Source organism: Vigna radiata, chromosome 2, assembly GCF_000741045.1.
Source record: "Vigna radiata var. radiata cultivar VC1973A chromosome 2, Vradiata_ver6, whole genome shotgun sequence".
Classification (NCBI taxonomy): domain Eukaryota; kingdom Viridiplantae; phylum Streptophyta; class Magnoliopsida; order Fabales; family Fabaceae; genus Vigna; species Vigna radiata.
The window spans coordinates 17,396,785-17,420,546 of NC_028352.1; the positions used below are offsets into that span (position 1 = coordinate 17,396,785).

A 23,762-nucleotide genomic window follows, 5' to 3' on the forward strand; every position below is an offset into this window, starting at 1 on the left:
TATATATATATATATATATATATATATATATATATATATATATATATATGTTATGGTTGTATATATTATCTTATAAAGTAATGTCATGTCATGACATGTACTAGACAACTTAATGATTAAATTTTAAAATATTATTGGACCAATAATTTTTACTCATAATAATGAATATTCTTTTTGAGACATTTGTCATATTTTTGTCAATATTTTATATTTTTTTGTTTATAATATAACAAATATATAGTGTGAGTTTGTAAATAATAGAACCAATATTATACATTTTATTCTAAAGTTAATTAATTTTTAAAAAAGAAAATTGAATCAATAGATAACGCTTTTTTAAAGAAGCGCTATCTATTGTCAGTCACCAACAGATAACGTTTTCTTTAGAAGCGTTATCTATTAATAGATAGTGCATGCATAGATAGCGCTTAAAAAGCGCTATCTATGATAAAAAAAAACGCTATCTATGCTCTTTTTTGTAGTAGTGATTGTATTGTATATGGTTGATTATACTTTGGTCTTATCAACATTGATATCGTCTTAGGACAACTTAGTCCGGAACACGCTCTAGGTGTCACTTACCTAAATTTATGTGTTACCTACCGAGAGTTAGGTATCACCCCAAGAGCTAGGTGCCATCTACTGAGAGCTATGTGTTATTTACCAAGACTACTTGTTTTCCAAGGAGAGCTATGTTTTGTTTACCAACACTATATGCCACCGAACTAGAGCTACGTGTTGTTTACTATGACTATGTGTTGCCTACTAGAGTTATATGCCTCCTACTAGAGTTAATTGTGAACTACCTAGCCACAAGCCAACCTATTTGATTGCTTATACTCGGCCACAAGTCGACCTGTCTGACTAATTTTACCTCACCACAAGCAAGCCTATATGACCACCACTATTAGGCCATAAGTCGGCCCATTCAACTAACTTTTGGTCTACCAAAGCTAATGGTGTACTACATTGTAACTTAGTAGAATCTAGATCAAAAAACTAGCTCATGAGGTAAACGGCCACTGGGTCCAGCCAAGCTCATATAGGTGAGGGCCCACAAACACTACAATTATCCTATAAATAGTATAATCATCAAAAATATTATATGTTCATTATTGCCTCATTAATTGATGTCTAAGTGGTGCAGCAGAATGGTTAGCGTGTATAACAAACCAAGAGGGGGGTGAATTGATTTCTTATCGCAAATGATACCTTTAATGTTAAAGACAAAATCGTCTATGCAAACAAACGCCCTCATGTTTTCAAGTTTAATCAAATAACATCAAAACGGGTTAACAATAAAAAAAACAAAAGAATTAGAGTTTAAACCCCAAACAAACACAACCTTGAATCTGAACCCCAAACATAGAAAAACATAGGAAAACACTTAGGTCTTAGGAAATAGAAAAAGGTTTAATACATATTTTGGTCCCTCTTTTTGGGTGTTTGGTTCAAAATCATCCCACCTTGGAAAAAAGTTCTATAAGGTCCCATATTTCATTAAAAACTGTTCATTATGGTCCTTTTCGTAGACGCTGTTAAAATCTTAACGGCATAATAGCTAGCGTGGCAAAACCTATCTGAGGTGTTTATTTGGATGCTTAGGTGGCTCTGTGAAGTCATTTTAATATGTAAATATTTAAGAAAAACATTAAAATGACGAAAAATAGTTTAAGTGTGGGTTAAAGTAAATTACCCCTTATTAAAGAGTGATTTCTGCTTTTCTGGGTTCAACGTTCTTGTGAAAGTGGTAATTGTTGTTGATTTCTGCATTTCTGTAAGTGGAACATCGTACTTACGTGAGGTAAATAGTCCTAATCTAAACCTAACTCATAGATGTTCTTGTTGTTTTATTTGGGGGTTAGGGTTTTATTTGATTTTGTTTTAAATATAGGTATTTTCTTCTATTAAGGATGATTTTAGGGGTATGAAGTCTGATTCTGGTTCCAATTGCAATTTCAGATCCATCACGAGAAATATTTTTGTACTGAATATGAGAAATCAAAGGTCGCTGCGGATAAAATTGCACTGCAAGCTACGTCGGCGGGGCTGTCAATAGTCCTACTGTATCCTGGAGTAATCTATAGGCCTGGCAAGGTCACTGCAGGAAACGTTGTTGCACGAATGGTATATGATTAAATTACTACGGCTTGTTGAATCCTGGATAGCTATATATGATTGAACTATGGTACATGGGCTTTTATATACACTTAAATGAAATTCATAACGTTTAATATTCGGATTTGATTCATTTGACGATGTGGTGGAGGGGCACATTTCAGCAATGAAGAAAGGAAAAGTTGGGAGTAGGTATCTACTAACAGGGAAAAATGCTTCGTTTAAGCATGTTTTTGATATGGCCGCTGTGATTACTGATACCAAGAAACCAATGTTTAGCATCCCTTTGTGGTTGATTGAAGTATGCGGGTGGCTCTCAGTTTTATTCTCTAGAATCACTGGAAAGCTCCCTTTCATCAGTCCACGGGTCAGTTTTCACTTCACTTCACTCATTTCTAACTCACTCAATTTTAACATTTCTGCCAACTCACTTCACTTCACTGAGCCACCTAAGCATCCAAATAAACATCTCAGATAGGTTTTGCCACGCTAGCTACTATGCTGTTAAGATTTTAACGGCATCTACGAAAAGGACCATAATGATCAGTTTTTAATGAAATATGGGATCTTATAGAACTTTTTTCCAAGGTGGGATGATTTTGAACCAAACGCCCAAAAAGAGGGACCAAAATATGTATTAAACCATAGAAAAACATCGAGGCTAAAACACCCAAACGCATGGTTAGACAATGTCCTGTCTGAAAGAGTCCAAGAGAGATTGAGTTAAATGTTCAATGCTTATAATACTTGGATTAGGTATTTGGCTTCTCTCGAAAACAAAATGGGTCGAGACAATGTCTCTGACAAAATACATTAAAAGACTTAATCTTTAAAACACATAAGAAAGCTTAAGCAAGTTAAATGTTATATCTCTAAAAAGAGAAAAAAAAGCTAAAAAAGCATTTACTTGATCAAACGATACCATGAGCTAAATAAGTACCTCATCTTTTGGTGGATTATTTATCTATGCTTGGTATCTTTAGATAAAATGCTACCTAACGATAGGAAATTAAAAAGTACTTTGTTGTTCGAAGCAAGCATTAAATGACATTAAATGTTCAACGTTCAAAAACAACAAAAGTAAAAAGAAAAGTCATATCTCCTGCATGCACAGTTTACTCTAATTTTGCAAATAAGCTATTCTACATGCATCCATAGTGCTATAAATCGAATATCAAAATGTGGACATTAGAGACAGATATTTACGGAATGTTCCTCACTTGAAGCAAAGTCTAAAAAGATTGTATAACCTACTTCAAGCAAAGGACTGAAAAAGCATGCTTGCTCTGACAAAGTTGACTTACACAACGGTTGTTATGAAAAGAGGAAAGAGAAAACACAAGTATCAAGGCTATAAACTATAAACTCAGTCTAACGGCCAAATATACATTAAGCCTATAAATATAATATCTCTCAAGAAGAAAATCAAGAGGATAGCTTAAGAGAATATCTTAAGAAAGAAGATCTTACAACAACATATCCATCCTAAAGAGAAAAAGATAAAATGAGAAAGAGATCAAAAGGAAATAATACATCTGAGCTGAAGAAAATAGAAGAGAAGAGAAAAAGAGAAAGAAATACTCTCGAGCTTAAGCATCAAATTTCTTACTACTGTTAGAGAGAAGAGAGAAACACATGTGAATGTTTAGACTGCATTGAATTGTAATCAAATCCTCTCGTTGAGAGATATAGCCTGAACTACTTGTAAGCAATCGTTGATTGCAATTCCAAAGAGAATTAAAACACTTGCAACTAAACTATGTTTGAGTTGAGGAATCTAGGTTCAGTAGTCTAGTACCAAGAGTGGTTCAAATACACAAAGGAAATCTTGACTAAGGTTGTTAAGTACCAAGAGTGGTGCGAATACTCAAAGGAAATTTTGGCAATGTGTTGAGTACTAGGAGTGGTGCTAATACTCAGAGGAAATCTTAGTGAGGTAGTTGAGTACTAAGAGTGGTGCTAATACTCATTTGTAATATGTCAAGATTATAATGGAACACTCTGTGGAGAAGAATGAAGCTTAGTTGGAGCGAACCGATATTAAATCTCTTGTGTTGTTTTCTTTTCTCTTAACTAAATGATCCTCTTACAAAACCTGCAGTTGAACTTTATATTTCAAATACAAGAACTTCCAAGCTGAGTGATCATTTCTTTTTAAGGAAGTTCTTACATAACACTGTAATTGATATATTCTGAGTAGCATGACAAACATATCAATGTTTATAAATATATTTCAAGTCGAGCATCTAAGCTTTCAAAATAATATTTTAGAAGCTCGATAACATGCTATATCAGATGGGTTTCAAAAGCTCCCTTCTAGTGTTTTTTCGGTACTTCAGTTGGTATCAGAGCTAACCTCGCGGGGTTAGTTCTTAGCAGAACTACAAGAAACGATCCTAAGGAATGGAAATCGAAGTATATGTCGTTAACCATCCTCCCTTGTTCAAGGGAGAGAAGGATATCTCTTAAACTCTAACACTCTCAGAAGAAGAATACATGAAGGTTCACGCTTACCAAGGAGAAAATGAAATGTGGGACACCTTGGTCATCACGTACGAAGGATCAAACAAAGTAAAAAGGAATAAGTTGAGCTTGCTGACAAGCCAATATGAATTGTTTTCTACGCGTGAAAATGAAAACATTCAGATCATGTTCAGTAAATTTCAAACGATCCTAAACGAGTTGAAATCCTTGGGAAAGTCATGTGACAACTTTGATCGTATTGACAAAATCCTACGAAGTCTTCCTAAGCAATGAAGACCTAAGGTCATAGCTCTGTGTATGTCAAAGAATCCAGACGGAATGAGTCCATTAAGAAGGAGAAAAGCATCCCAATCAAAGTTGTCAAGAATACACCCATGAAGGCTCTCAGAATAGATGAATCCTCCTCGAAGTCGGGCAACATGACTCTTGGATGAGAACGACGAAGATGAGTTTTCATTCATTACGAGAAAGCTCCAAACATTATGGAGGAAAAGAAAAGACACAATGTTCAAGGCCAGACATCTTGGATCTACTTCCAAGAACATTACAAGAGACAGAGGACCAAAAGATACAACTATATGAGTGCAACAAACCTGGACATATTAGATTAGAGTGTCCCGAGCTTGAAAACATAAAGAAGATGTCAATTAGGCCCAAATACGAAAACAAAAAGATGTTGATGAACACCAGGGAAGACCTGGCCACATCTGACGAAGACACCAGAGTATGCTTTGTCGCAGGAAACACTCAGAGTACATCACATGACTTTGATGACGAGGAAAAATTTTCTGATCTACACTTAATAAGAAATGCATATTATGAACTGCTATCGTATTCGATTAAACTTTCCTGTACATATAAAAATTTATGTAATCAACATACAAAACTTCTTGCACATAGAAACAACCTAAAAGATAAGTAGATACATCTAGGAACAACATTAACACATTTCAACAAAAAGTCAATAGTCTTAGGTTAGAGTTAAGTGTCACAGAAAAAGAAAAGGAAGAAACTAAGGTAGAAAATAAAAAAACTTGTAGATAATACAATAGTAGACAAGGATGCTAAAGTCATAGAATCCCTTAGGCATGAAAACAATACCCTTACAAAAGTCGGTCCCTCAGTTCTTCCATCGTCTTCGGGGTTCGTCGACAAATGTTGTCGGCGAACGGACCCGACTTGAGGGCCAGGAGTACATATTGTAGGGCAAGCTCAAGGTTGAGGCCTTTCACCCGTCGTATGATCTTTTGATACCGGTCCATAAACGCCTTTGATGACTTCTCCTTTTCCTGCCTCAGGTTCACCAATGAGAAAATAGTTATGCCTTGGGCTCGACTGCCTGCAAATTGGTGTCCGAATATACACTTGAGGCTCTCAAAATTGTTGATCGAATTGGGAGGTAAGGAGTTGAACCACTCCAATGCTTCTCCTTCCAATGACAGAGAGAAAGCGTGGCACCAAATGAGGTCGTTCCCGGTGTGGAAAATCATCCGGGTTGTGAACGTCTTGATGTGATCCTCTAGGTCCATTGAGTCATCATACATCTTGAATTGGGGAGGGACTAACTTTTTAGATATATGAACCTCCATTGTGGCGAGGACGAACGGTAGCGTCCCGCCGTGTTCTCAGGCTTCACCACGTAGTGCTCTCTACTAACCATCATGCTCTCTTTTGGGACGGTTCTTGTCCCGCTCTCCCTGCCTTTTATGTCGGTTGGTTGCCAAGTGCCATCTGGCACCGTGTTTTCTTTTGTCCGCTTCACCTGAACGGTCTTATCTCCTTCCTCTATAATCTTCTGCTTGGCGGCCTTGGCTGCATTCTCAACTCTAACGGCAGCTAGCTCTGCCTCATAACGTTGCTGCCTTTCTTCCATCTTCTGCTGAAGCATTCTGATCATTTCCGTCAGGTCCTCTAAACTCTTATTCCTCGTCGTCACCATTGGGTTTTTATCAAGTCATTCGGCCCCACGGTGGACATCAAAATGTTTCGGGCGTAGACTCAAGTAACTTCAAACACCTTCACAATTTCCTCTCCAAAGTCGTTCGTGTAGTTTTATCTTCGTTCTGTCGTCGTCTTCACTTCAACCGTCGAGAGGGGTTACTTGCCAAAGGTTCTCTGATACCTAAGTCAGCAAATAGTTCGTACGGGGTCAGAGCAATAGTCTTAAATGCACATTAAATGCAATCACCTACCTCTTACCTTTGACCTTTATTTATAGTTTTGGAGATGGGCTTGAGATTAGTGAAACCTTAATCTCGGCCCAATCTCAACACATTATTCCTAATCAATACTTACCTTAATTTATGCTGAGAATACTAATTTTCGAGTTTAGGTTGTCCAATATACTGATGTTCCTCCGGTCTTATCTATCCCTGTTATCTTTCGTCTTTAGGTCGTTTAATTGCTCCCTGTTCTCCAGGACCGTCCAAACGGCCCTGTACACTGGTTAAACAAAACAACCTAAAATTTCCTTGGTTTGCAGTTTTTTAAATGTGGTTGAAGATTTTAAAATTTTTAAAACATTTGGAACAATGAACTAATTACCAAAATTATCTTTGAACTACTAGAATTTGAAATTAATGACATTTTTTAACTAATTGCGAAAATTGTCAATCAACACTATGACTCTCTTTCCACCTTTAATAATGAATATGGTATCAGGTGTAAACTTTGACTATGTTCATATCTATGACTGTTGTACCCTGCAAATGAAGAGTATGGAGTACTGAATGTTGGAGTGAAATATCTGGCCATTAAAGTGGCCTTAATTTGTTTCACTCCTCTAACTCTTTAACAATAAAAATTCCCATAACATCTCTATTTACACTGTTTCTGACCAAATTTAGCCATCCAAGTTAGCCTAGTTACAAGGAACCGCAGCCTTAGATATCCAGGACCAGGTGTAAGCTTGTAAATGTTGCCAACCTTTGAACATGTCGGATTGCCAGAACACCAACCACCTGGGGTGAATAGTTGTTCCTTTTCCCTATGTAGTAATTGTTTATCAATCTCATCTAAGACTGGATCATTGTGCTTGAATTTCCTTGCAAAGGCAGCTTTGCTTGCAATCATCTTGTTTGTATCATTGATTGTAAGGACATGAGGGTGCTGTTTGGGGGGATTGTCCCATGAAATATAATGCAAGTCACTGTTCACAACAGTTTTGGCTAGTTCTGGCTCATTGCACACCACAGTCTGAAAGTAGCCTTCAGGGGAGGAGATGAAATTAGTGTAGTACATAAGAAGGGTCCTTGGAAGATTATCCCAACCCCACACAACATATTCTACAAAGGAGCGTGATAAAACCATCCATGCTGAACCTGCAATGTTGATACCGACCATTATTTAACAAAAGAAAAAGAAGTAAGTCAATTGAAAACAAAGGGCATGTTTGATTCTCTTCTAACTTTATGGTTTTAAAGAATGTTCTCTTAACATAACCTCATGCTTCTCAGCAATTCAATTCTCGTACCATAATAGGTTTCAGCTTCCCATGTTTTCATTTTGTTTAGTAACGGTTTTCTTGTGTTCTGTTTATGTGAGTTTGGTGTAGTCCCTATGATTTTGTATTTTGTTTCTTTTCCTTTTTATGATATGATCTCTGTGACATCAGATGATTTGTGAATTTTGCATTGTCGACATAGTAGAGATGTAAAAATTCATGATAAATTTATTAATAAAAAGTCAAAATCGAAAATTAGTGACTAGGAGATGTTTTCACATCATCTGAGTACATTTTGTTAAACCTCTCTCGCAATTTCACACTTTGTTCTGCGCCTTTCACTACCCTCCACCAGTTATCTGACCAACCTTTTCACATGAAAATTAAAACAGATTTTGAAAATGGAAATCAAACATGTCATAAGTCTTATTAGAAATGGCTATATGACATCATATTTTACGCATAAAAAACTAGAATTTTCGATGCACCTAAGAATGAAAAAAGATAATCCTTTTGTTACAGTATATTCACCCTCAAAAACATGAAAGCTACTCGGTCATAACTGACCTAGAAGGCTTGTCTAAAGCTTTCAATTTCAGTAACTAGTCAGACTAACAGCAAAATTCTAAACATAACTTACTAAGGATGAATAGTGACCAAGTAATAACTCATTAAGGATGAATAAATGAAAACCAAAATTTTAAACATTTGAATAGTGACCAAGTAATAACTTATTAAGGATGAATAAATGAAAACCAAAAGGGACAAACTAACCAGTAAATAATTTAAATGCTGTTGGCAAAGTTCTCTTAGGACCAACCCAAAAAACATCAGACTTGTTTCTCCTGTAAAGACCTGGATCGATAATTAAAGGCATTGCTCGTTTTTCCCTGCACAGTTTGGATCAATTCATTTAGTGCATTACATGTGAAGGGAATAGTTCAATTCATCATTATGTGCATAACTACATTTCAGAATTGATTATGAGATGGATAGGAGGCAAGAAAAAACTCACTGCTTCCATCCCAAATGACTTGTGTGCTCAATGAAGTTAAGGCTTCTGTCTACACCAGAAAAAGTATATAGAAGATCTGAAAAAAAAAAATAACACCCAAGTAAGTCCAAGTATCTAAGAATCAGGAGAAAAAACATTTGCAACCACATATAGTGTGAATCAGAACCGTTGGCCTTTTGTTAAAAAAATATTTTTTTAAAGAGTGGTGTTATGTAGAGAAAAAAAAATTTATCTGGGACACAATATATATAGCTAAAGTGTAAGACAAAATTCAAATACGAACAACATCTTAATCATAAAATCAAACAGATAACATTCTTAATCATAAAACTTATAAGTTATATTAGTATCATTATCTTAACATCCTAAAACTTTGAAGCATAACAAAACTCATGAAATTATTCACTTTTAGACAGTTGATATGTAGGTAAATTTTCAACATGAGGAGAAGAGCAAATTGAAACAATTATATAGATAAGATACTAACCATCCTGAGTCACGAGAGGGTAATCTGAAGCACTAAGGTTAATAAACCAATCCCAGTCTTTAGTTCTCTTGAGCAGAATGGCACAAGCATGAAGAGTGTGAGAAATCATGGTTGGTCCTCTGTAAGTGACCATATTAGCTTTCTGAATCATGAAAACATTCCCAACCTCAGAGAAAATAGGCTGTTTCTCAATTCTAGAAGCAAGCTCCAACCTCACCTCTAGTGGTGACTCAAGGTCCAAATGAACAATATAATGGTTCAGGGGATGGTAAAGGGCAAGAAGAGTTCTCCAAAGCTTATCCAAGTCAGTTTTTGAGCCAGAAATCAAATAAGCAAAGCGAGGAATTGCAAGCACAGTAGGAGCTGGAGCTGTAGAAGAAATCTTTGTCTCCACAAAAACTGGAGCAGATTGGTTTATGGCTAGGCGAGATGGAAGAAAGAATAATATTGAATTGAAGCTGTGAATTGTAGAAACAAGCCCCATGTTGAAGCAAGTGGCTAGAAAGAATATGAACACAAATGAGATCATAATGAGAGGAAATTGCCATTTCTTCTCCACGTGAAAGGACCCCATCATTGAGACGTATCATGTGCTCTTATTTAATTCTCTCATTCCATGAAAATCACCACCTAGAAGAAGCCACTGATATAACCATATTGGTATCTCTTAATATATCTTCTCCACACACTCTGCCTTTGAACTGTATCTGCTAAATCAAAATCATGTATTCAATTCAATAAATGAATATTGACATTCATTGTTTTCATAAAAAAAGGAATTGTAGTTTCCAAAATAAAACATATTAAGCCCCAATAAATAAAAGAATAAATAAGGCATTTTAAATAGCCAAAATTTTCAAACATGTGTAGGCATGTGTTGTGATTCGTTGTCCGCATGCGTTTCCTAACAGAAGAGACAAATCTGGAGGATAAAAGATATCGAAAAGTGGCAAAGGAATAAACAACTACCGAAAACCAAAACACTGTTGTACTAGTTCTTGTCAATGAGGTGTTTAAAAAAATGTGTAAGAGAAACAGTCCAAATGGAAATAGTGATTGTATTGTAACGAAATAGACAGAAAAATAATGACCTAGAACAAATCGTCGGGAAAAAATCAAAGACCAGTTCAGCTCATGGCGTGCCAAAGAAATTTGATTCCTGAGGTTTCAAAAGGTTTTTGAAAAGAACAATGAATCTGCATCCCAAAAACGCTGAGAAAGAAAACGATAACATAAACCAGAAAAATGGACAAAACATCCGGATCAAACATTCAACTTTTATTTTACCTTTATGTTTTGTTGATACATACAAAAAACAGAAACACAAAATATAGGACAAAAACAGAAACATCATGGTAATAAACACAAGGCTGAAATTTAAGTTCAAATATGCATGAAACAAAGTTTAAATCATATGATTGATCATTATCTATCTATCTATTTATGCTATATTTATATATATAGATATAGATATATAACATTGATCAATGAACAAAACAACCTAAGAAAACTTGAGACACGAACCTGCATCTGTAGGTGGAGAGCAGAAGAAACAAATCATGGGAAAAATCTGGATTGGGATAGAGATTTAATGATTTATTGGAATGAAAGATGGGTTTCTTTTGTTGTAAGGATGGCCTTAGTTTGTGACTGTTTCATGATTATTTATACATGAATTTGTAAAAGAAACTGAGAAAGCGATTGTATTTGAGCTTAGGCATTTCTGTTACTCCAAGGCGCTAGAGAGAAGATGCCAACTACAATTCAAGCAACATAATTACATTTCTTTTTTAAATCTATGGTTAACTAATAAAAAGATATTGTTTATGATTTCATATTTCTTTAAAAATAATTATTGTAAAAATGGATAAATCTATAATGTGGAGTAGCTTGTGATGAATGGTGATGTAAAGATCCTACTAGTAATATAACTTTAGTTCTTTTATTTTGTACAAAATATAAGTTTGATTTTTCATTTTAAAATAAACATACTTAGTAGTTTCTTTTTGAAAATATATATACCTTTCATCAATTTTTTTATTTTTATAATTACTTTTATATTTTAATTAATTAAATTATTTTTTACAATCTATAATTTTTTAGTTTCAATAGTTTGAGTTAAATTTAAACAAAATAAAATATAGTATTAATGTAAAGATCCTATTATGTGTTAAATCCACAAGAGTTAGTTCATCAAGTTCAACTAGAAATATGTTAGTTTAACCTAGTTCATTCATTTTGGTGAATTAAAAATTTTGTAATATAATTCGACTTAAAAATAAATTAGTTCAACTAGTAGATTTCGTAAATTGACTGACTTAAAAATATTTTTTTTTCTTCTAATTTATTTTATATATGTATTACAATATTATAAATAACATCAATCTAAATTATATAAGTATATGTAAATCTTATTTCACATACTGATTTTGTAAAATTAATTTATGTTTAAAATTTATTTTTTAATATGATATAAGAGTTTATTAAACCATTTTAGACAATATATATATATATATATATATATATATATATATATATATATATATATATATATATATTTCGACGTGTAAAAGAATGAGTTAAAAAAAATAAAAGAAAAAAATTTTATTAAAAAATTGATAAAAAATAATAAAAAGTTAGTGGTGGTGGATTATGAATTACCCGTTTCATACTCATTTAACTTAAAAGGTTAAGTGAGTCAATTTGAATTTGATCTATATTAAAAAAAGAAAATAGATTTTTTATAACTCAATGTAAATCTAAGTCGTAGTAAATGGAATTGGCTTATGTATTATAACCATTTTTATACCTTCGGTTAAATTGAAAATTAAATAAAATTGTAAATTTTCTAAAAGAAAGAAAAGATAAATACATTTTAAATAAAGAGATCAAACTACAAAAATAAATACAATACGAGACAGAAATTGAATTTCACAAAAATCTTATACATTTTTAATTCACACACGCTATTTTCTCTTATTAGATTATGCTAAATATACGTGCCTGTGTTTCCTACCTATGTTTAGGAAAATGCTAACCAACTCGAAATCATTTCATGAAAAATGCATGATTTGAGTTTTCATTATAAACTTGTTTTCGTATTTGTTTTTTAGTTTTTTAAATTAACTTCTTAAAAAAATGTATTAATTCAAACTTTGGTGTTGATACATTTATGTCCTGGGAGGGAATAAAAACATCTCTTTGATGAATGTGATGGGAAAAATGTTACCTTCGTCGTGTTCTTGAGAAGAATAATTGAGAGGATTTGAAGGTAATTTTTTTTTTGTTTATTTGAATAGATTTGGAAATAAGTGAGAGTAGATTTGGAAATAAAATTTGTAAGAATTAGTGTATAATTTAATTTATGTGACATATTAAAAAAAATTACTTCCAAATTTACTCTTATTTATCTCTAAATCTATTCAAATAACCAATAACAAAAAAATTATTATCAAATCCTCTCAACTACTCTTTTCCAAATCCATTCAAACGAACAAGACTTTGAAACAAAAAGTAAAATGTGTTTTTCTTCGTTATAAAATAGTTAATATGTATTTTTATATAATTAAAAATAAAATGTTAACATCAAACTTTAGGATAGATTGTTAAGTAATACCTTTTATTAAAAAATTAATAAGTAAAAAAAAAGTGTAATAAGTATTTCTTTAATTAAAACTTGTACATTAATTACATCCAAGAACTCTAAAATTTGATAAATATTTCTTTCAATGAAAACCTATTACATTTAGATACAGTAACTTACTCATTTGATTCTTATGATTGAGAAAGTATAAATTTAGTTGGATTGATTCATCTATTTAATTGGATCCTACACAAACCGACTCCTGAATGTATAGTTTTTTTTCTTACTTATTTAATATTTAAAATGCATAAATAATTTTATTTTACTTTATTAAAAATAAATAATAATTAATATATTTATTATAATTCATAAAATAATATTTATAATAAATATTAAAATTTTATTTTTTTTCTAATTTAAAAATACGTATAATTTTTCAAAATATTAGAACATATTTCTAATAAAAAAATATATAAAACAAAATTAATGAAAATAATTTATAAATATTTTAAATTTTCATCAATATAAAACTAATAGAAATATTTTAAACATTACAAATATAATAATTATTAATTATTAATATTTCATTTTAAAATTTTAATTATATAAAACTTTTGTAGAGTATAAAAAGTTTAATATCATTAAGAATGAATTATCTGGTTTTTACACTGATTACTAAAAATTACAAGTTTAATAATGTATATAGTTATTAATAAATTTATTAGTGAAATTGATAAATAAATTTAATTTTAAATTTTATTCACGTATTTTACTATTTTTTTTAATTTATTATACAATAATTAAATCAATATGTAAAATTAACATTTTAAAACTAAAGTGTTAAGATAATTATTATTGAAATATAATTTAAAAATATATATATATATAGATATATATATATATATAGAGAGAGAACTATCTTATAAATATTTAGGTAGTATTAAAATAATACTATATATAATTTAGATCAAAACTAAATTTTAAAAATTTTCACAAATAGAAAATTTAATTTTGGAGGTATTTATTCAATTTAATTCTCAGAGAATAAAATTCTGTGCTAATGTTTTTTCTTTTGAAAAAAATAGAGGCTGAAAAAGAAAATTAAAAAAATGAAAAATATTGTATTTGTAGTTTAGTGTAATGAGTTAGAAATATATAATTAAATTATAAGATGATTGTAGGTGAAATTATTTAAAAAGAATTGAAGTTAAAAATTGGAAATATAATTTTATGTTAGTAATATTTTTTGTTTTAAATAAGGTAGTAGTAGATACTAAAATAATAATAAATAATATGATTATTTAAGGGAATTGACTTGTGAAAAAATTAAGTTATTTGAGAAATACATTTTTTAGTAATATTAATTTATCTCAAAATAATTAAGCAGTGTAATTTACAAAATATTTTGATATGGAGTAGGTAATAATTTAAGATTAAGAAAAATTTTGAGGTTCGTGAAGGTGTTCTAAAATGGTAATATAATTATTTTTTTTTTTGTAAATAAGATATTTTAAATCAATTTAATTAGTTTTATTGTATTTAAATATATAAATGTGAAGAAATATTGTTAAGGATTCAGTGTTTTTGTATTTAATTATTTAAATGTGAAGACGTTTATTTATTTTTTATTTGATTGTATAATTATTTTGATTAGTAGTCATAGATATTAGAGCTGTCAAAGTGGGTCGCAACCCGTGGGCCGATTTGGTTCACCATGGGTTCGGACTGGGTTAGATTTAAAAAATTGTATTTTTTTATGCGAGTCAAATTGCAACTCGGCTCGTTTAAACCTAACTCATGCGGGTTGAACCTGTGATGGGCCAAGTTGACCCACCAACCTACCTAACTAATTTTATTTTATAAAATTTAATTTTAATTTTATAAAAAATATTTATTTTTATTTTTTTGCTTGAAAAAATTATTTAAGTTTCTTATTTTCAAAATTAATTAAACACTCGTGGAAAATGAAATTTGGGAGTGAAATTTGTTTAGATTTGAATTATAGAAAATTTGTAATTTTTTTCTATTTAGAAAAAAGCTAACTCGTTTATCCATCAACCCATGATGGGTCAAACCGGATTTGAATTTTTCTAACTCTCTAATAAATGAGTCGAGTTGGGTTGGTCCACTAAGTGACCAATCCGTGGTGGACCGGGTCAGATTGGGGCTGGGTTAACCGTTTTGGCAGTTCTAGTAGATATGTATATATTAATAATAATGAAAAATACATTAAAAATAAATAAAGTTGGAGTAAATGAATATGTTTATGAATTTGCAGATGAACTTTATTTAAAAAACGAAATGAAAAATTGACTTCAAAACAAAATAAAAGTGTATATTAATTGTTGTAAAGAAAATAAATTTAATTGGATAATAGGTTAGTTAAGGAAGTGTTGTAAAGGAAATAGACTAAATTGTCGTATCAAATTTATTCTTTATGTGACACGTTTATCTAATATCAATTTAGAATGCAATGATAATTATGGCTTAATTTATTATATTCTATTTTTAACTTTGCATAGTTTTTAAGTATATTAAGTTAAGACATTATATGCTTGAATGTAAATAAATGATTTAAGAACTACCTAAGTATGCGTGATATATACATTCCAATTGTCAAAATTTTATTTTTTATTTTTTGTTAGTAATGACTTATCCTAATAATATTACACCATACATTTTCATTTCACTTTCCTATCAAAATTAGACAACCAAATCCAATTTTCATTATTTAATTATATTCCTTAAATACAAGATTATATTTGGAGATAAAAAAAAGAAGTAAATAGCTTAATATTTCACTTAATAAAATAATTTTTATATAATAACATAAACAACTCAGATTTAAAATAATAAAATATATCTAGAAAATGTGATAGTTATGAAAGTCATTATTTAAAATAAAAAAGATAATTATTATAAGAGTGAAAGATATCATAGTTGGTTAATACGTGTTTTAAAAATTGCTAGATACAATGTATGTTTAAAATATAAATATGTTGTCTTGTTTATTTAACTATAATTTTAAGTATTTCTAACAAGATACCTTTATTTTTGTAAATATATTTTTAAGGATAAAAATTGTTTTTGTGGGACGTGAGATTCTAAATATTTTAATAATTAGGAAATATATATAAATGTGGTTAAATATTTTAAGTAAAAGATAAAATAGTTGTTATTTAAAGAGTTTATTTTATTATAAAAATTGGTGAAAATGTATTCAATTAGAAAAACATTATGAGATAATATTAGATATAATTAGATAATAATAAAATAGCATTAGGAACTTATCATAATTAATTAGAATAAAAATATTAAGATAAGATATATTATTTAGGGAATTATCAAAATTAATTAAGTTAAAGATAATTTTATTTTATTACTAAAATAATGGGATTGTGTAAAATATTTAGAAGATAAAATTAATTGGGTTAGGTATGTCTCTTGTTAGATAGATTATTATTAGATATATTATATAGATATTTTGTTTTTATCTTATCTTTATCTTTTATCATTAGTTAGTTTATTATTACCACTTATTATAACTAGAGTACCCTATATGTATATCCAACATAAGGAAAACTAATCTCATACATAGTTGTTACTATATTAGACACCTCTTATTTATATTAAGATAAAACTTTGACCATTAGGAAAAAAAAAAGAAGACAGAAACATTGAGGGTAAGAGTGAGAGTTTGATCGAGTCAAGGTCTCTGTAAGCTTAGGGATGTTGTTGAATGACATTGTTTATTCTAGAAAAAAATCTTAGTGAGAAACCTAGGTAAGGGGAGCTTATATTCTTGATTTTTGTTTTCTTGTTTTCTTTTTCTTACATTGTTGCTTGTATGTGTACATGATGAATTGAGTTAAATTATTGTTTGTTATGATTGTCGAGCTATATGTGTATGTTTGGTTGAACTGTTTAGGATCATTATTGAGTCGAAGGTGTTGTTGGCCGTGTTGTTTGTTGCCAAGTTGTGTGGTTGATTATTGTCATGTTTGAACATGAATGTAGTGCTTGTTGTTGGTTATATGCATGTGAGGATAAGACAGGTTGTTATGGGATAGTCTCATCGTACCTAGTAAATTTAATGATGACTTTTTCGGTCGTGCGATGCGAGAAAGAGGTTCTCTTCAATCGTGTGATGCGGGAAGATGATGGGTTTGAGTGTTGTACGACTCAAATTGATCGATTTTGGTGAACAAGTGGTGTGTTAGGATATGAGGGATAGACCATAGGTGTTTATGGTAATGTGTTTTTGTGTGATGGGAATATGGTTGACTTTATGGATTGGGGATGGATATATGAATAGGATGGATAGATACGGTTATTGTGTATTATCTTGTATTGTTTTTTCTTATCTCACCCTTACATTTTGTGGTTGTAGTTTCTACTTGCGATGATCGTTTTTATACGGTAGCAGATGATGTTACAGATCATGCTGGTGTTGGGCAAAGCGAAGATACGTGTGGGAAAATAGTATAGGATTTTTCAAAAATGTTTTTGAGAAAGTAGTAGAATTTATGTTTAGATTTTTTTCAACCTCATAGGTTGTAATTGAATTAATAATTTTCATGATAATGAGATAAAATTTTTAATTTTTTTCCTATTTCATGATAGTATCAGAAGTCATTTTTTCTTAACTTAATTATTACACGTGGCATCCTAAAATTGGGTGTTAAAACTTTAAGAATAAGAGGTATCTCTTCATGGTTTAAAATTGTGTATCACGAAGATCATAATGAAAGAAACCAAAATCACGTACCTATAGATGTTGATAGAGGGAGCTTAAACCCTTTATATCTTTGTTTTTTATGATCAACAATTAAATGAATGGTTAATGGTTTCTTGCACAACAAATGACATAACAAATGTGTTATCTTTATCATGTTTGTGCTAGATGATTAATTCCATTATTGAATGAATCATGCTTAAAACGGATCAATAATCTCATATCTGGTATAAATAATCGATTAAACAAGGTATATAATCTATTAGATTTTTCCAGATCATTTAGAAAGCTTAATAGGGACAAACTGCTATGTTCTAATTGATTATACAGGTTGTATAACTGATTAAAATAGAGAGTAAGTGATGGAAACCTAACTAGGGAAGCCATTCAAAGAAGTAGCAACTCAAGCTAAGGCAAAGAAAGGGAAGTTGAAGAAGGACTTTTAAAGGCTTTCTTAAATTTTTCTTTATATAAGTCTTAGAAGGATTATCTTTTAATATGTTTATATGTTGTTTTGTAGAGTATAAATAAAGCTTGGAGACCATGTGTGAGCCATCCAAGAAGCTAAATAAGTCAAGGAAAACAAAGGAACCCAAAAGGAAGTTACGGAGCCCAAAAGGAAGGTGCAGGAAAGTGCTCACGGATGTCCAAAGCAACAACGCCCAGCGTTGCAACATGATGCTTTCCCACGTGATTGACTGACTTGGAAGAAAGCGTGGAAGTTGCTGGAGCAAATTGGCGCGCCTCTTATGGGATTTAATTTGATTTTAGGAAAGTTTTGAAATCAGAAATGAGAACCCTCTTCACCTATAAATAAGAGGGTCTCCCCTTTGTATGACTCCATTTTTAAGCTTAGTGTTATGCTGCTGAATTCAATTCCCAACCCTATTGCTCTTGAGCCTCCTTGGATTTTCGACTTCTCCTCCCATTCCTCTAGCTTCCTTCCTCTGTAGGAAGGTTGTCTGAGTTGTGAGGCCTCACCTATACACTTCTCTTCACTGTAAACACTTCAAACACTTCATTAACTCCATCATTCCGCTGCACCCACTGCCATTGCTGATCTCTTTTGGTTTGGAGCTTCTGCCTCCACGGTTCCAGCTGGAATTTGTCTCCATCAGTAAGCCATAATATGTTATATAAGTGAGATAATTTGTTAAGGATTACAAATGAATCACTAATATAACTAAGTGTGTAAACAATCGATTACATAAATTAGATAATCAGTTAAAACAAAAAACATAATCTAATTCATTACGTACCGTTAAAGGAATCGATAACAAACTTAAATATTTAAATAATTAATTATACACATAGAATAATTTGTTTTAAAACAAAGAAAAAACATAATTAACATAATAATTATAGTATGATATGATTTAAAAATTATATATATATATATATATATATATATATATATATATATATATATATATATATATATATATATATATGACCATAGACAAAACCTTCAATGAAAACTCTCTATTTAACTTTAGTGATTGAAAAAGAAATGAGATGGATAAGACTTAACATAAAAATAAAAATTAAAAGCACACTTCAAGCAGATAACACAAATGCAAATTTAAAATATTTAATTTTTTAAACTTAAATTACAAAATGGTATAATTGAATTTTTAGTAAAAATAGTTTAATTTTTTAATATAATATAATATAAATAGTCAATAATTTATTAATTATGTCTAGTCCTATTTTTTAAACTAAAATTACTATATAACTTCTTGTTATAATGACCAAAGCAAAGGTTGGTATCTAAACTCTAGTTAATTTGATGGATTGAGAACCAAACAAAGTGATATTCATGCTTAACTATTTTCAAGTCATGCTTATAACAAATTTGACTCAAAGAGTTTGATCAAAAGTGAAAAATTTGGTCCACTTTTGTGACTTTTTGTGAGAATACCATTTTTTTAAAGAACATTCATTCATGTAAATTTATAAAGCAACATAAACTTTTATGGTTATTCTAGAATTAATTTGATCAATTTTTTTTTTATATTTTAATTAAATAAATTAATTTATTATTTTATTATTATTTAAAGTTGAATTGATATAACTAAGAATGAAGGGTGTGAAAAGAGTTCTTTCCTTATATTATTATGCCAACTTTGATGAACAACCCCACTAAAAAATATCTTTCATTTTCTGTCACGTCTGATCTGATGTTCCGTAAATTGATGGGATCGACCAAATTAATTAATGTTGGAAGCTTCTTTCAGACTTACAAAAATTTATTCTATATATAAAAAAAATGTCAAATCTCACCTAACAAATACACTATCTAACTTAAATATATATAAAAAAATTCATATACACGCGAGTTAAATATAAAGAAAATAGAATTAATTTTATTTATTTGACTATATAACCTTAAAAAATACCTTTTATTTAATAGTAGTTCCACAATATAAATTTTATATTAGTAAAAATATATTTGAAGTTGATATTAATAGAATTAAGTAATAGTAATTAACTTCTAATTAATGTAAAGTATGTTTGAGTGGAGAGAAAGTAGTTATAACGTGCAAATATGTTTTCTTTAGTTTTTTTCTCCGCAACTTGTCTTTAATGTTTTTCTTAGAAAAATTTGTAAGTAAATTTGGAAGATTTTGTACGTTCTTAATTTATTCTAGATAGTTATTGTAAAATATTAAGATTTATGATTTCCACTCACTAACGTCCATAAATTATAGGCTTAATACCTATTTGGTCTCTCAAAAGAGGAGTTGTGTTCAAAATCATCATACCTTCTTTAAAAAGTAACAATTGGTCTCATTTTTTGAAAAAACTGTTCAAGTTAATCCTTTTCACTAATAGCGTCAAAAATTTAATGTTTCAGCTGCTTTCTTGGACTAAACTTAATGAGGTGTGTGATTACGTGGCAATGGGGTTAAAATTGTAACAAAAAAATATATTAGTTTTTTTTTGACAAAAGTTAAAAAAGAGGGATTAGGGTTTGTGAGGAGATAGGAATGGCTTCTTCCCCGTTGCTTTCGAAATCACGGTCAGCCACCATGAATTCCATCAGCAACCGCGATCAATCACAACCAACTACCATGGCCAATGTTAATCTCCTTCCTTGCGATTCAACTACACTAACAACTAGAAATCAGGCACCACATGAATAATAAAATTCCCCAAAATTCATAACTAGGGTTCCAGACAGATTACATGGAAAAATAGAACCAAAATACAATCTCCAAAACAAATTGATAAAAGAAATACGCAATGCCATCACATTGAGAAACGTTAATAAGCAACAAAGATTGCACACACAATTGAACTTCCCCCAAAGAAAAAGCCAATTCCTTTGATAATAAATTGCAGTTATCAGACAGATTGCACACAATACTACCATTGGGCACAAAGGTTTTAAATTGCAGCTACAAAAGGAACAAAAGTAGTCAAAGTGGAACAAAGCATTAAAGTTTTCTTCTTTTTCTTGTTTACAACCAGTCTTCCCAGGAAATATCAGTCGCTTCTTTTTATGCATTATGTCCTTAGCGTCATATTGATGGTTTCTATGCCCACCATCGGCGCCTGATTTCTCCATGCCCACCACCACCAAGAACTTCAGTCACAGTAAATATTGGGTTTCTATTTTTGTTTTTTTATCTAGGTAGTCAAAGTGGAGCAAGACACTGTTTTATGATCAGAGGAATTGGTAAGATGCATAAGATTGAAAGAGAAGAAAGAGAAGTATGAACATGAGAAAGGAGTGGAAAAACGACGAAAACTAAGAGCAAGATGACTGGAAATCGGAGGGTTAAAAAAAACATGGGTCTTGTAATAAGCGAAGCGGTGACAGAGGTTTTTGACTTCGCGGGTTCGGTGTTCGATCAAAGCGACCAATGTATCTTCTTGTTCCTCTCTGCTGGTGCGGCCTCCGTTCTCGTCGTTAAGAATCAGAGAAAACTATCACCAATTTGTTATGGCTCTAACGTTTCTGGGAAAGGAAGAAGATGAAGCTGACGCAACTTTTTTTTTTAAATTCAAATTTACACGTAATATTACTTTAATGTGTCAAGTATGAAAAAAATGACAACTCATCAAGTTTTTGCCACGGGAGCAGCTGAAACGTTAAATTTTTAACGTTGTTAATGAAAAGGATTAATTTGAACAGTTTTTTCAAAAAGTAGGACCAATTGTTACTTTTTAAAAAAGGTAGGATGATTTTGAACACAACCCCTCTTTCGAGGGACCAAAATAGATATTAAGCCTAAATTATAATAGATATATTAATTTCTATTTCCTACAGATCAAATAATAATGTGTTTTCTAATTTTCTTATTCTCCAAAAGCGCGCGCGCGCACACACACACACACACACACATATATATATATATATATATATATATATATATATATATATTAATTTACATATCTTAAAATTATATTTGTAAACTTTATTTTATATTGATCTTCAAGTGCATATTTAATTATGGTTGATAATCGTTTTTATTTCGTGTAATTTGACGAACAATGTGAAATGCTGACAAAATTTTGTGAAATTTAATAAATGTTATTTAAAATTGATATGTACTAATAAACGAAAAAATATAATGTCACACCTTCAATGGGATAAGGTCGCACCTTGAATACAAAATTAAGGTGACAAATCATTTAAAGATTATTGAAATTATTCACATAACTTCAATGTATATACGTATGGATCGAGAATTAATTAATTGATCATGCATGAATGCTGAGTATGAGAGAGGAGTAGAAGAATTACAAAATTTAGGTAAAGTATATGTTTGATGTTAGTAAGAATGTGGGGATGCCTAATGTGTATGGATTCATGGACCCTCAACTCATTTATATTAGAGTTGTCAAAATGGGTAACCCAGCTCGACCCGGCCCGACCTACCACGGGTTGGTCACTTCGTAAGACAACCCAACCCGGCTCATTTATTAGCAAGCCAGAAAATTTCGAACCCGGCCCGACCCACCACAGGTTGGTGGGTAAAAGGGTTGGCTCACTAGCTCACTTAAATACAATATTTTTTAAATAAAAAAATTATAAACTTTCTATAATTTAAATCTAAACAAATTTCACTTCTAAATTTCATTCCCAACATGGGTATTTAAATAATTTTGAAAATAGAGAACTTAAATAATTATTTCAAGCAAAAAAGTAATAATAAATATTTTTTTATAAAATTAAAATTAAGTTTTAATAAAATAAAATTAGGTAGGTGGGTTAGTGGGCCAATCCAGCCCACCATGGGTTCAACCCGCATGAGCCGGGTTTAAATGAACTGGGTTGAAACCTGACGCGCATAAAAAAAATACAATTTTTTTAAACCCAACCCGGCTCGAACCAATGATGAGCCGGGTTAACTCGTAGATTATGATCCATTTTGACAGCTTTAATTTATATTGGCAGGAAGATGGTTGACATCCACATATACATCACCAATTATTTTGAATAAAGGAAACCAATATATTTAGTCCTTATAAGATGTTGTACTATAAGTTTTTGTGATTTCTTTTGGTTGCATAGAGATCTTAAAAATGTGAACTCTTTTGTGTGGCTACGATTAGTCAAAGCAATGTGAATTTCAAGTGTTATTTGAGAAGTCTAAGTAGTGTTTAACTATGTCAAATCTAAGTTATGCTTTGCGATTTGAGATATGTAACGAGTAATATCATTATGTTACAACTTTGTGTATGCATGCTTCATTTATTCATTCTATTTTTTTTTTTTGGATGGATGTGAATTTATGCAAGAATCTATGGTCTTCTACCTCGGTATAAGAATTTTACATTATGAAACATCTTATATAAAAGTAGTATGAGGGACTCTTGTTAGATTTGATTTTAGTTGAAAGTGAATTATGATAATCTTCTTTATAAATGTTTTGGTCTAAGATGCAA

The 23,762-nt window shown here is 30.7% G+C and overlaps 1 protein-coding gene and 1 pseudogene across 2 annotated transcripts; one reads left to right on the plus strand and one right to left on the minus strand.

Annotated features, from left to right (window-relative positions):
* The first annotated feature begins 956 nt into the window (after nucleotides 1-956).
* On the plus strand, nucleotides 957-2,596 carry LOC106752729 (annotated as a pseudogene).
* A 4,563-nt stretch (nucleotides 2,597-7,159) lies between these two features.
* Nucleotides 7,160-11,293, minus strand: LOC106755158 (beta-glucuronosyltransferase GlcAT14A). Of its 2 annotated transcripts, none has more exons than XM_014637265.2 (5): nucleotides 11,071-11,293; nucleotides 9,547-10,253; nucleotides 9,060-9,135; nucleotides 8,819-8,934; nucleotides 7,160-7,922 (listed from the first exon to the last, which is right to left on the minus strand). In XM_014637265.2, the coding sequence occupies exons 2-5, from the start codon at nucleotides 10,121-10,123 to the stop codon at nucleotides 7,420-7,422; spliced, it is 1,272 nt and encodes a 423-aa protein (XP_014492751.1). In that variant the 5' UTR covers nucleotides 10,124-10,253; nucleotides 11,071-11,293; the 3' UTR covers nucleotides 7,160-7,419. The 2 variants fall into 2 exon arrangements, with proteins under 2 accessions (XP_014492751.1, XP_014492760.1); XM_014637274.2 differs by having other exon boundaries at nucleotides 9,547-10,256.
* Nucleotides 11,294-23,762: the final 12,469 nt, after the last annotated feature.